Source organism: Apteryx mantelli, chromosome 2, assembly GCF_036417845.1.
Source record: "Apteryx mantelli isolate bAptMan1 chromosome 2, bAptMan1.hap1, whole genome shotgun sequence".
Taxonomy (NCBI): Eukaryota; Metazoa; Chordata; class Aves; order Apterygiformes; family Apterygidae; genus Apteryx; species Apteryx mantelli.
This window is the reverse complement of record NC_089979.1, coordinates 74,010,045-74,023,501: the sequence shown is the minus strand read 5'-3', so window position 1 is coordinate 74,023,501 and position 13,457 is coordinate 74,010,045. Positions and strand designations below refer to the sequence as shown.

At 40.1% G+C, this 13,457-nt stretch overlaps 1 protein-coding gene across 1 annotated transcript in view; it reads right to left on the bottom strand.

Moving 5' to 3' along the window:
- Positions 1-442: 442 nt before the first annotated feature.
- RNF144B (ring finger protein 144B) overlaps positions 443-13,457 on the bottom strand; it is a 54,087-nt gene continuing 41,072 nt past the window's right edge. The window contains exons 4-8 of the mRNA XM_013940035.2: positions 11,554-11,614; positions 4,164-4,368; positions 2,857-3,001; positions 1,026-1,115; positions 443-822 (exon numbers count right to left, since the gene is read on the bottom strand). Of these exons, the coding sequence (XP_013795489.1) occupies positions 682-822; positions 1,026-1,115; positions 2,857-3,001; positions 4,164-4,368; positions 11,554-11,614 (642 nt within the window). The 3' untranslated portion in view covers positions 443-681. The remainder of the gene's footprint in view (positions 823-1,025; positions 1,116-2,856; positions 3,002-4,163; positions 4,369-11,553; positions 11,615-13,457) is intronic.

Sequence of the window (13,457 nt, the reverse complement as noted above, 5' to 3'; positions counted from 1 at the left end):
AACTATTCCATATAATAAGTTTAGTTATGAAATGCAAATTATCAGAATTCTTGTCTTGGTAATATGTTCCCTTCAAAATTCCTATAATATTCTCCAGTTCTTTCAGGTACAGGTGAAAGGAAAGCCGTGGCAGACAGCTGACAGGAAACTATCATATACATTTTCTTAACAGTTTGTTACCTTCAACAGGACACAAGCTAGCAGGTAGAAGAAATCAATAGAGCCTCTCTCTCTCTCTCTCCTTTTATAAAACACTCAAAACTTTCTGCAAGATCTGAGTGTCACCAAGTACCAACAGAAAGCATGGCAGTAATGACTGGGTCTCCAAAGGCAGAGTAATACTGCAGGATCAACTCATGTGCAGCTGATGGAAGATTTAAAAGTTCTAGCAGTTTCAAAAGGTGGCTCATATTTAAGGTATGAACTACTGAATGGTGTCCTGTTTTCCTTTTAAAAAGCATAAACATATACCATATGTCCTGCACAAATACATTGACTTTTCCCACAGAGGGACTTGTTAGTGATAGAGTAGCCTGTCGAGAATAGGCACTTATCTCAAGAATTGGCCCAAAAAAAAAGGGGGGGGGGACATTATTTGGTAGGTATGGCAACAAAATCCAACCATTGTGCTTTCTCACATACATATGCTGTACAGATGAAGGCTCAAACAGACACAGAGTTTTAGGTTGTTGGTGGGCTGTGTTTTTTCTTTTTGCTTCGGCAAGATTTGCAAATGCAGCAAATGATGCATGGAGACGCCACGAGCAGCAAGGGGGAGGTCACCAATGCTATGATACCTAACCCAACGAGGATCCCCACAACCTGAAAGACATAGAGGGGGAAAATATCTATTTAGCTAATGTGGAAAATAAAATATATGTGTGTGTGTGTATAAGCATTGCATAGGTCACAAATAATAGTTAAAAGCCTGGAAATAATCAAATCATCATGGTCTTTTACTGAAAGGTAAAATCTCTTTGCTTCAGGCATGTGTGATGGCTCTGCTTGGCTGGCTCTGAACCCACCTGCGTTCTGTTCCACATCACTGAAGCTCGTGAGTGGCCTAGCTTGTTCCTGCAAGGGCCTTTGTCGTAATGTCTTAAGAAGATATCATTCTGAAAAACAAAAGGAGAAGCTGTAAGAGCAGATTACATTAACTTGGGGAGGTGTTCAACACTGGACTGGAAATACAACTTTCCTGACACAGCTGTAAAATTATGTGCTGCAGACAAGTTCACTTGCCTTCCAAATAATTTTCTAAACAAACTTCTTGCAGTTTCAAAAGGTGTAGTGTTTTGGGGACCTGAGCTACTGTATAGCGTCTTCTCTTCCTCTCTTTTAAAAAGCATAAGCATACGTATATGCATTGCACAAATACCTAATCTGACCCTGCACTGTAATTTGCTGATGATAAAGAGGCCTGTAAACATCAGGCATTTCTGAAAGCTAGCAACCTGACAGATTATCTTCCCGAGGTACTTCTACCTTCTGTTCTCCTGCTATCCCCATACTTTCTGGTCATTTTCTTCCTAGACTTAATTGGAAGATTTAAAAAGCAGGAAATCCCTGTTTCTTTTTTTCTTTTCCCAGTGATATTTATTAAACTCTACAGTTTATCCTAAAAAGGTGACCTATGCTTTGCACTACCCTCCCCTAGACAGTTGCGCTGCAGCATGAGCACTGCTTTTTCCTCCATTCTTCAACCTTACTCTTCCGTTCTGTGAGCATTACCTTCATTTAAACCTGCAGTCCCTTTAAGCTTGCTCATTTAGAAAAGCTATGTTTGAAACACACAACTACAATCTCCTTTTTTCCCTCTTGAACTGATTAAAACTTGATAAAGGCATGTCTACAGAGTCTGCAAAAATTTGACAGTCTTCCAGTTCAGCACAGTGTTGAGCAATCATTGTGTACAGTATGTACTCTGAGGCAAGCTGTAAGACTGATGTTGAAAACACACGCTCACACATGCAAAAATGGGACACAATGCTAAGCAAAACCTGCTTAGCATGCTGAGAAAAGGAAGGATGAAGAATGAGGAAATCTCATCATTTGCTAGCTGTGGAGTAAAAAATGAAAAAAGAAAATCCATGCAGCATTTAAAATTATTTTATGTCAAGTGCTGGTAAAGTTCTTTTCACACTCCCAGAGTTGTTACTGATGACTGTACCAAAAAGGGAAGCTGTCATATACACAAGTACATTACGTCTTTTACTCTTAATCCTGTTAGGAAACTCGAAGTCCAAAAGATTCAGGCTATTTAGTGTCATTTGAGAAATGCCTAGCAACCTGTACTTCATAACCCATGTTCATAATTCACCATTTTTATCCTCAAGCCTACTAACTAATTATTCTCTTCAGCAAACACAGCACTACAGTAGTACTAGGAAAGGAGACGTAGTTTACACAAGCTCTTAATGTTCCCTCCTTTGAAACCAGTCCCTTCATCCAGTACCATATCCTTTTTTGGACCGGCTGTGATTCTTAGGGTTGGAACAGGTGGAAGACATTTATTTCTTTGACTTTCAACCAAACTGTTTTTATCTACTGCACCAAAAGAGGGACTCAGAAAAATGTAGTGCTGGAATGGACCACCAGAAAACAACCAGTCTGTCCCACATCTTTCAAAGAACTATCATTGGACCCAGGGACATGGCTATAATCCTTTATGGAAAAAGGACGCTGATATAGATAAAAGCACTGGACAAATGAGAAGAAGAAAATGAAGTTAGAGGCTGAAACAAGCCAAGACATTCACTAGGATATTGACATGCTGAAGAGCTTGTATAGGGCCTGAGGCTCTAACCACAAACCCTTGTTACCCTTTATCTAGAAGCGTTTTCCCGTGGCACTTACATCCAAGTTCTGTAGGCAGTACCAGCAAAAAGTGTGCTTGCAGTTCTTGCACATCATCTGAGCACAGCCTTCATTTCGTTCAATATAGATCTGACAAACAGGGCACTGCTTAATCGGTGCCTCTATCTCCATCCCGATAAGTGACCTAGAAGAGTAAGAAAACATAATTTGAAATATGAATGCAATTACTGCTCATACTCAGCTCCAATGCCTAGTGTGTGTAGTATTTATTTTCCAGAGTGCCAAATATTGTAGTCTTAATGTGCTGAAAGCGTGAAGCTTGGCAGTAGACTATGCTGAAGTATACTCACTATTAGGTGTAAGAGTATTTAGATCATGAAGAAGCAAGAGAAACTCAGTTCCTTTGGTCTTTTATGCTACATAGAATCAACACTCACTAAAGACACAAACATATCACATATAGCAATAAAAATAGCACTTTTTAAGAGAGCTTGCATAATTCATTAACAGGACTGGATTATGAGACTCATAGCACTGTTGTTGCCCAAACAGAATAAACTTAAACTCCACCAAGGCCAAAGATCAAACCTGGAGAAGAAAAATTATAGGGAGAGCTCTTTGGCAACTCCTGTTTGATAAAGTCTGCAGCAAACAGAATGCTTAGATTTTAAGTCTTTTATTTGTTGCAAAAAATGACAGAAACCTTTTAACACACATGACAGAACTCAATCTGATTCTGAAAACAAAGATAGATGGTCACAGACATTATATAATTTATAAACAAAAGTGCTTTCTTTCTGTAGATTAATGGCTTATGCATCCTTAACTGTAGGTTGTTTACACTTACAAAAAATAAGCATAAATCAAAATTCTCACTCACACCAAATGAGACATTTCACACTCATTTTACACAAGAGTCGAGCATCATTTATGCAGAGATTCCATAAATATTTAGCAGGAGTGAGTTCTTAATCACAGTAAGAGCACTGTGTGGATCCAGTTATATTAGTATATTGGGTATTCTGTACTGGTAAAAGTCATAATTTTGACATGCAAGCAAGATTCGGTGGGCTTGGCCTTTCTGAAGTGTCAGCGAAACCCCAAATTTGGTAACTATCCGAATAATAGTAAAAATAAACAATAAAAAAATAAAATATATTATTAAAAACAGTAAGAACTACACTGGAATTATATTTAGGAAACACCAGCAGAGATGGACAGCATTAGGGATACACCTAAGAAGCTGGAAGAAGGTCACGCCATGAAACTGATGTGAGGTACTGAATTAGCACCCAGTGCCAAAAAGAACTGGAAGATCACAAGGCCTCCATGGGTTTTCCTCTTACCCCTGTTCAGCTGGTACTACAGTAGTTTGTTTGTCCTGGCACAGGTGCTCTGGGTGCCATGCCTCCTCGCAAGATGAGCAGAACTTCAGGTGGCAAGCCGGGCATTCAACCAGCACTGGCTGTCCCAAGTCACTCAGTTCAATATAGCACACTGCTTGGCAGTCGACTGCAGGGCACCACATTCTCTGAGGGTCCAAATGGACTTCTGAAATATAAGTGAGAAAAAAACCTGTTTATACAGTCCACTTCTCAAATGGACTTTTGAAACATAACAGAGAGAGAAATAAAGCTGTTTATACAGTCCCTTTCTCATTCCAGTAGCATTTCACTTAAGCACATAAGACCCAATTTGGTGCTTGTGTAGGAAGCAGAAGCCCTCCATGCCTACTTCTGTGAGTGTGCAAGCCTACTCCTCTTCTTTATGCAGACCTGAAATTATGTTCTGCAAAGGCAGCTGCACTGGAAGCATATCAAGAATGGCAATACGCTACATCGGTCACATTCTTCATCTTCTTTCTATCAGAAGTTTAAGCAATGTTAGTCAAACAGGACACATCAGGTAGCCTCCACCATCTGAATCCAAAAGCACAGCTAGTAGAGACCCATTGATACAGTTTGCTTACTCATTCAAGGTGTCACTTAAAACATCTGAAACTCTGAAGGATGAGAATAATGATTTACTCCATATCCGCTTGTCTGTGACCTCAAAAAGTTGTACAAAAGATGAATGTAACTGCTGCTTGCTGAAAAGTATGTTTCCTTTATAAAGTGAGGGCAATGAAAACCATTCCCTGTTTTTCATCTAAACAGCAGGACAGTCATTAAATTAACATCAAGCCAGTTTTTGTGCCTTATTTCCCCTCACCCTCTATCTACAAACTCAGATTAATATTCACCTCATTAAATGATCATTATTTGTCAGATGTCAGATAACTACAACCAAGATAAAATTATGGGTGTAGGCACTGAGTTACAGAAATTGTTGCACAGTAGCGTATGGTAAATGTTGACTCTTTCTCTCGCTCCCCAGCCTTTGTTCAAGAAATTTGGACTTGCAGCAGAAACCCAGCTGAAACACACTAAGAGCTTCCACTGTATGTGAACTTTATATTGGTCATTTCCATGAGCTGCAGCCAGAAAAGCCCATGCCTACAGATCCTGCCTAGAAAAGGGCTGTCATGGCTGTAGGACCTACCTGCATCTCCTCCTTCTCTAGGAGCCCTCTGGTACCACCACTAAAAACAGATGGAGAGGATGTCACAGGAATGGGTGGAAAACCCTGACTGTGACAGGGACAAGCTTCTCCTCTATTTTCAGCAGATAAAATATCACCCCATTTGCAACAAAGGGCACAAAAGGGCCCTTGACAAATGACCTCTGGCAAATTTTGCTGAAGCAGTTAAAGGTGTTTCCTCCTATGTGCACCCCCCTGCCTGCACTGCACCTCTGCAGGAGATTACTGGTAGCCCACAGTGAAGGGGGCTGGTGGAGTGATGTCTAGCAGATGCTCCAGTCAGCTTGATAAACAGTGAAATCAGTTCAGCACACAGTTATCCAGAAACTAGAAAATGTACAACTAGAAATGTGCTCAGAGAAATAAAACTCTCCCCAAACCCTCAGGCATAGACATACCCATGCATGAGTACTTGGGAGAAGGACAGCCTCCAAACCTCATAATCCAATGTGCGTTAGAAACTCAGCTTCTTTCTAATATGACAAACCACTATATTCCACTTGAAAACTCTGAGGTTCTTTAAAACTGGGAAAAGCATTTTAGAGTTAATATCCCTCTCTAGTTGACACAAATGTATTTCAACTTCATCCACCCAGAACGCTCAGAGCATTCTGCTGGTTTGGGGGGTGTCTTTGCATTCTGAGAGTTTTGGGGTGAACAGTAAACTCATACCAAAATAGCTTAGTTCATCCTGAAACTATTCAGAATGATTTTTGACAGACACTTGGAGAAAAAAGCCACTTTTTAATGACCATATTAACAAAGCCATCAGAGGAGGAATAACTGGTAACACCCTTCTATTTAATAGCTGTCAGAGCAGACATGTAGGAGAAAGATTCAATCTACTCCCCTGCTTGAGGCAATCTGAACCCCAGTCTTGTCAGAAAGTGTCCTGTGGGCTGGAATATCACCAATTCATGGGCTTGGTTTTCAGCTTCCATTGATGCTATTCCAATCTGTGTGTACAGAAATGGTGAGGGGTGATGCTCACCTGGGAGATCAGATGACTGCTAGGTTAGACAGTCACTCTCAGTTTCTATCTTAACACCTATTTCATTCTTTTATTCCAAATATGAAATATTTCCAAAAGGGCACTGCAGAAAGGATTCAGGAAGACCCACTTCTGATTATTCCAAAAGCTTGGACTTTCACATGAGAGGACGGAGAGCCAAGTTGGAATCTCTGTCAACAAAGATCAGCACCCAGTCTCCCATATTTAAGGTTAACGCACTGGCCACTGCGGTAGGGGGTGCTAGGCCTGGGGCTCTGCTGAGCTCACTTATTTTCCCTCCTTCCCTTTTGTCTAGGATGCTTACAGGGAGGAAACAAGTGAAGACGATTGTCTGCTTTGGTGGCTGTAGGACATGCAGGCAACTCATTGTAACTTCAGGTAATATTTAACTCTGTGTGAGAGTGCTCTGACAGATATGGAGACAACTTCCACATCTACAGAAAAGACTTTAATCTGCAATTTAGGCAGTGCCAACAAAACACCTGTACCATCTACCTCCTCCTCTGGCCACTTCAGGAATCTAATCCCCTTATCTTCCTCATTCTCTTACATGTGCTTCCCCTCCCCCTTCTCCTACAAAAAACAAAAACAAAAAACAAACAAACAGCCATTTTTTTAAAGCCTGAATGAAAGACAGAACAAAATAGTTTGTATTTTCATGTGTGGAAAGGGGGGAGAAATGGGTGGGCTGTACAGCCCAAACTCTTTTTAAAAGCAGTGTCGTAACTAAGAAATCATTATTTCTGCAGCTTTCTTCAACGTCTCTCCAAAGATGCGCTGAACCAGGTAAGACCATGCCCCAGTACTGGCTATTGCATTAAAGTCATCGCACAATGTGCTGAAATGCAAACAGAAAATGTATTCTATGTTCATTAGCAGCATTTAAACAAGTCAAAGTGCAGTTCCTGCAGATAGCTGTTTAACATACTCAACTTTGGAAACCTAAGTTCTCATATCCTGTTTTTGGATGAAAGATGAGATGTCTGGTTTTGACATTCACTGGGAGGAAGGGAGCAGGGTTGTAAATCTTATTGATTTTTACAAATTTGTTGCAGCAAGATGTAAGTGATGCATGAGATGAAACTCTTTCCTCTCCCACTTCCTCCATTTTACAAAGAACCTACAGATGGTGTTTTGCAATCTGTGCTGTCTCATACTGTTTGCTTTACCATGGAGCACAAATGAAACCAGAAAAACCTAAAAAGAAGCGGCCAAAAAAAGAAAAGAAGATATCATATTACTCTGACAAGCTGTTCAATCTTTTGGTTAGGGCCATTTCTCTCCCCAGCCTTCCCACAGCTGGTTCAGCCACATTCACTCCACTCTAAGGAAGAAAGTCTTCCCAGGCAGTGCCAGTAACCAGAGCCCCACGGGCAGGGATCTGGCCCATTTTCACAAAACAAACAAGTGAGCAGGTGAGACGTGGGAGACAGACTGTGGAAATGCAGCATCCTGAAGGAAGGAGAATTTATGGCTCAGGAGAGACACCCACAGGAAAGATAAGAAGCCCACACTTTTTACAGAATATTAGGGAACACCTCTCTCTTACATGTTTTTGGGTCAGGCACAAAATGGAGGTTCTCATCATTTATCAGTAGGCTTATTAGACAATTGTCACTAGAACGGGAAGTATAACGCATACATCCTAACCACATCCTATTCCTCTCACTTTATTTGGTTGTTTCAGACGGCCACATCATCCTTGTCCTAAATAGACGCATGGCAATTTCTGTTTCTGCTATTAAAATATACTGTATGGAAGCCTTGTGGCTAGGTCCTGACTGGACACAGATATGTTACAAATAAGAAAGCTTGCTTTAAGTCTGAAAACATTTATGTTCTGAGAACACAGGAAACACAAGATGATAGAATATTTTCAATGTATTCCTAATTAAACTAAGCAAGTGTATATATAGATTAAAGTGCATGTCAATTCATTCTTACAAGTTTTTATCCCAATATTAACTGTCCAATATCTTAAAAACAAGGACATAGAGAAGAAGGATATTTAATGAAACTAGCTAAAACAGAGGGGCTGGGGAAAATATATGAGTTTTTGGGTGTACAAGTCCTTCTTCAGGTCTTCAGAATTTTCCTAAAAATTCATCTTTTGATAGAAATTTTCTGTAAGGGTGAGAAACATTGGCTTTACTTGAGGACTGGCAAGGAAAGACTACAGAACAAGAGTGAAAAGAATTAGTTGTGAAGTTGGTAACTAGCATTTCTAGTAAAGCAAAGGGGATACTGAAGCAAGATAGAATACAGAACTACAGAATACAGTCTGACAGGAAAAAAGTAGAATTGTGAAAGAAAATAAAAATGTACCTATATCTCAACAGAATAAAACTGAGAGAGGAAGAATCTGGAATATAGGAAGTGGAAGGGTTTGAATATAGGGTTTTGTTGATCAGAGCAAAAGTAGCGAAGGATTCCCTAGTACTTGCCTACTTTAAAAATCAGAATTTGGCCTATAGCCAAAGATCTGGAAACCCCATTGCTCTCCATCTCTTCCTCTTTACCACGCTTACTCCTTCTCCCCAACAAAAAAAAAAATGGTAGCTAACCCAAAACCCTGATAATCTTCCCCAGTGCCTGATCTGGAGAAAAACCTAAAAACTAAGAAGAAAAGGGAGACCAAAATATTTCATATATAAAGCTTTTTCTTAATTTTTAAATAAATCTTGAAATGTTACTATTATGCTGTATTTCATTTCCTTAAAATGTCATCTGTAATTAAGTAATTCAAATGAATTCATGGTCCTTAGAAGGTGCCACTTGGCTAGGCTTCTGGGTGACTTCAGCTCTGGCCATCTGATTGCATCCTGGCTAGAGCTCACATGCCTTTAGGGAAAGGTTTATGCGTCAACACAGAGATGAGTTAACTGCTTTTGCTGCTAGGTCCAGGAGCCATGGCTGAGTTTGGTTTAGGGCTGGTGTGAGAATGGATCAGGAGGCTACATATTGGCTGTGGCTGCCCTTGAGAGAGGTTAGGGGTAGGCAGCAGTGACCCAGGCTTCGCATAGCGCTAGGTTTGAAAAGAGCTAGGTTGCACTAAGGCTGATCCAGACACTAGGACGTGTCAGACCTTGGCTGCTGGAAGTCCCGAGGCAGACACCGGGGAGAATTCAATCTCAGCAGAGGCTGTCAGCTAGGTTTATTGCTGCTTTCTGAAACTGTCCATCAGGCAAGAATAGGCACTGGCGAGGGCAGGCGGCATTGCTGGGTGAGGGTCATGGCTGAAAACAGCGTTTCAGTCCAGCAGAAGCTAACAAGCCAGGTTCAACTGATGAGTCCAAAAAGGTTGGGCTAAGGGGCAGTGCTAAAAATGAGACAGGCAAAAGCTCTTGCTGGGGTTGGGATTAGTACTGCTCTGCAGGTCAGAACTTGAGTGAGCAGGAAGCTTTGTTCCCAGGCATCAGTAAGCTAAATTTATTGCTGGGGACAGGCAAGGCCAAAAGGCTTGGTTTAAGGCTGCTACTTGGGTGCCAGTTATAATAAAGGAGAAAGGACAGATCTTAGAAACATTATAAAGAGAGTAGTGGAGGTGGAGAAGGATTTGTTAGACTTGGATGTTTAAAGCGTGAAGGAAAAGGGAAGGATTTAAAAAATAGACAAGTTACAGGCTTCTGTGAGTGGGAGACAGTAAAAAAAAAAATTGATACAACAGGGAATTGAACAAAAGATCATGAGTTCAGCTTTGGCTAGTTACAGAGAAGGAGATACCAGGAAATCATTAGCTTCCCAGTCTTCAGTTAAAAAAAGTTCTTATATAAAACAGATTAATGTGTTATAAGAATGCCTCTCTTTCTTAACCCTTTAATACATTGATTTAACAAGCTCTGATTTCCACTGTCTATTACTGCAGACAAACCACTGCTTGGCTTATAAACTGGAAGGACTTCCTAAGGAATTAAGGGCAAACTAGAAGAAAGTAAAATGAGAGAGAGAAATCAAGAATGAAAGTGGGGTTTGCATGGGGTTTTTTTGTTTGTTTTTTCACCTGTGTGCTTGCAAACTACAACTATAATCTGCATTTGCCCAGGAACTCTGGGGTATACTTGGGTACACTCATTTTGTTGTTTTGGTACTTCATGGTCATTCCACTGCATTTCATGTCAGATGAGGTGCTGTACAAGCCCATATTTTCTTCTATTTGACCATCTTTTAAAATGCATTACTGTGCCTAACTTTTATGAACCTCTGCATTTTTATGCATGTTCATAATTCATCTGCAACTAAGCATGCATGTAGAGCATGAGCACAAATACAGTCTTTGGAGGAAAGCTTGAAAAAAGGCACCATTAGGGCAGATCAGTCCCAGACACACTACCCTGCAAGCTACTGCAGCATGACTGCTTTGGAAAAATGCTACAACTTCCAGCTGAGACTCTCAATTTGGTTTCAGTCTTTAAAATCAACATGGGACCTCAACTTTCTGGCTAGCAAGTTAAGTTTCTTGTTCAGCCTTGACAAGGCACAGTCTCCTGAACCAGAATGCTGACTTCTGTCATACCAAAGCTTAGCCCCAGTAAGACCCTCGGTTTCAAACCTATTCACTAATAGACCTTAGTGACTAATGAGGAGCCAAATGACCCCTCATGAAAATGTTAAATGTACTAGAAGAACACATACAAGGCTTCTGCAAGACAAACTATCTTGTAGGGATGCTTGCAAAAATCCCCATCAGACAACAGGGTCTGTCTCCCTCAGAAGTTTGAAGATCCCTATGGATGTATGAAAGGGCTGCGTGAGCCCTACACCCCAGAGCAAGCCTCTGGTACCTTCTCTAATTCTTCCTCTACAACCATCGCCTCAAGGAGCCAGAATGAGCACGCTGCAGGGAGGATGACATAGCCTCACACACATAGCCTGAGAGTGTTTCCCACAAGCTTGAGGTAAAAGTGTCATATTTCAGAAAGGTGCTGTTGATTCTGTTCCATTGAAATCATTTCAGATTTGGCTACGGAGCAGAGTTGGACCTAGTGATTGTAGTTAAACTATTTTAGAACAAAGATGTTGCATCAGTCTTTTCCTTACTCACCCAACAGGCTTCGTCTTAAGGCAGAGAGCTCTGCAGTATTTAATACTGCTGCCTCCGCTGATACTTTAAAAATCAAGGTAATAGGAGAAAAAAAGATTTGCACCTCGTTCAAATTTCAGTCTCTTGTATAACTGAAACTGGTCAACAGGTACCAAACAGGCAATCTGAAATGAGAAACAAATGGACAGAAAAAATGTTAAAAACAGAAAAACTTAAAAAATAAAAAATTAGTAAGCATGGTGCTCTACATGCTTGCATCCCTGAGTTGGATCTCAAATCCACCTTCTTTTCCTGCCCATTTTTTACCACCACATTCCTCTGTTCCTGGCCTTCCTTCTCCAAAGCATAAATTAGGTCTTGACCTCTCTTATTTAAGCCACACAGCTCAATAGTTCAGCCCATATGTTTTTTACCATGCATAGGAAAGTCTTCTTTGTGGGTTCCAGATTTATTTCAAGTTCCCCATTTTGTTTCATGTTGATGTAATGTAATGAACAGTGACAGATTGCCAGCCCTGGAGATTGAAGTCTGTTGTTTATACACAAGAATACAGCCAAAATGGAAGGTTCCTCATTAATGTCTCCCCACCTTAGTGTAAGGGGTCAGTTACCTTTCAGGAATGTAGAAGCTAGTCTGGTTTCCATTTTTTACCCATGTCATGGCTTTTTGGCTAAGATAGTTAATGCTGTTGCTGTTGGAATTTACCTTAGACACACACCAGCCCACTGGGAACTGGACTGAAGTTAAGAGATTGAGTTGGCATAGACAAACAGTTTTTGCCAATGTATTTTATGCATTACCATAACTGAACTAGCAGCTAAAAGGCTAAAGGCTCTATTTCCAATCCACAGTCTCTGTAAGAGCACCCTATTTAAGACTAATACACCTGTATATGGTGTAAGGAGGTGTTCAAATGAAACTTCATGGTCTCTCAGGAGCTGAGTTTATTGGATTCAAAAATCTAACTTCATTCTATTTGATCCATTCATAACATTGTACATTTTCTACCAACACTGAAAATTTCTCTTCAGCTACCGCAAGGCCCTCCTCTTCTACTAAGAATAAATCTAGACTGATACCAATATAAGACCCGATCTTTTGAAGCACTGTGAGGCAGTAGCTCAAAGTGAAGGGCTGTCAACCCTCATATCCAGTACCCCACTACAGTCCTTCAGATTACTGTAAAAGGCAAAATGTTGCCCTCAGGGAAGTGGAAACTGGTCATTGCTATCCTCCTGAGTTGTGTTGCAAGGCATTCACATGAGAAGAAATACAAAGACCACCAAAAAAAAAAAAAAAACTGCTATCATGCTGTGAATACATTTTGCTTCTATAGATGGAAAAAGAAAAGTAAAGAATATATTCATTTGTATATTATAAGAACTGAAATCACTTTAAGATCTCAAATAAGTTGGAATTAAAATTGCTTTCCAAAGGCAGATATGTGGATCATTTATTTGACCTAAACCAACATCATACAAAAAATAATGCCACTGATGTCAAGATTTAAGTGTTCAAAGGTGCTTAAAAGATTTATAATTGAAGGAATCAGAGGATTTGATAGCAAACTGTGAAACTTCAACAAATCTTTAAAGAACATGTTTTTAGCTTAGTGAGGGAGTCCTAGGGGTCAAAATACTGCTTTCATTCTAAATGGAGTATAAAATATTTTTAATATTAGGTATTTTTATGGGATAAACCATATTCCTTCAATACGGCTCTAGGAAACAGTGAACTTCCTGGGAAATTCTTCACCTGTTCATCAGAAGTTAGTTGAAACATTCTTGGAAAAAAAACAATGAAATCTTAATCAAACGAAAAAAAAAGAGTGAAGTTTAGCAGCTTTGGCAAAGAACAACGCCAACCAATAAAATTATATAAAATACACCAAACCCATCATTTCAGTATTGCCCACTCTCCCCAGGGCAGCTGGAAATCTAAATAGTTTGGAAAAACAAAAAACAGTCATCTGTTTTTCTGTAGCTTGGTGAGCATTGGCAGATACTT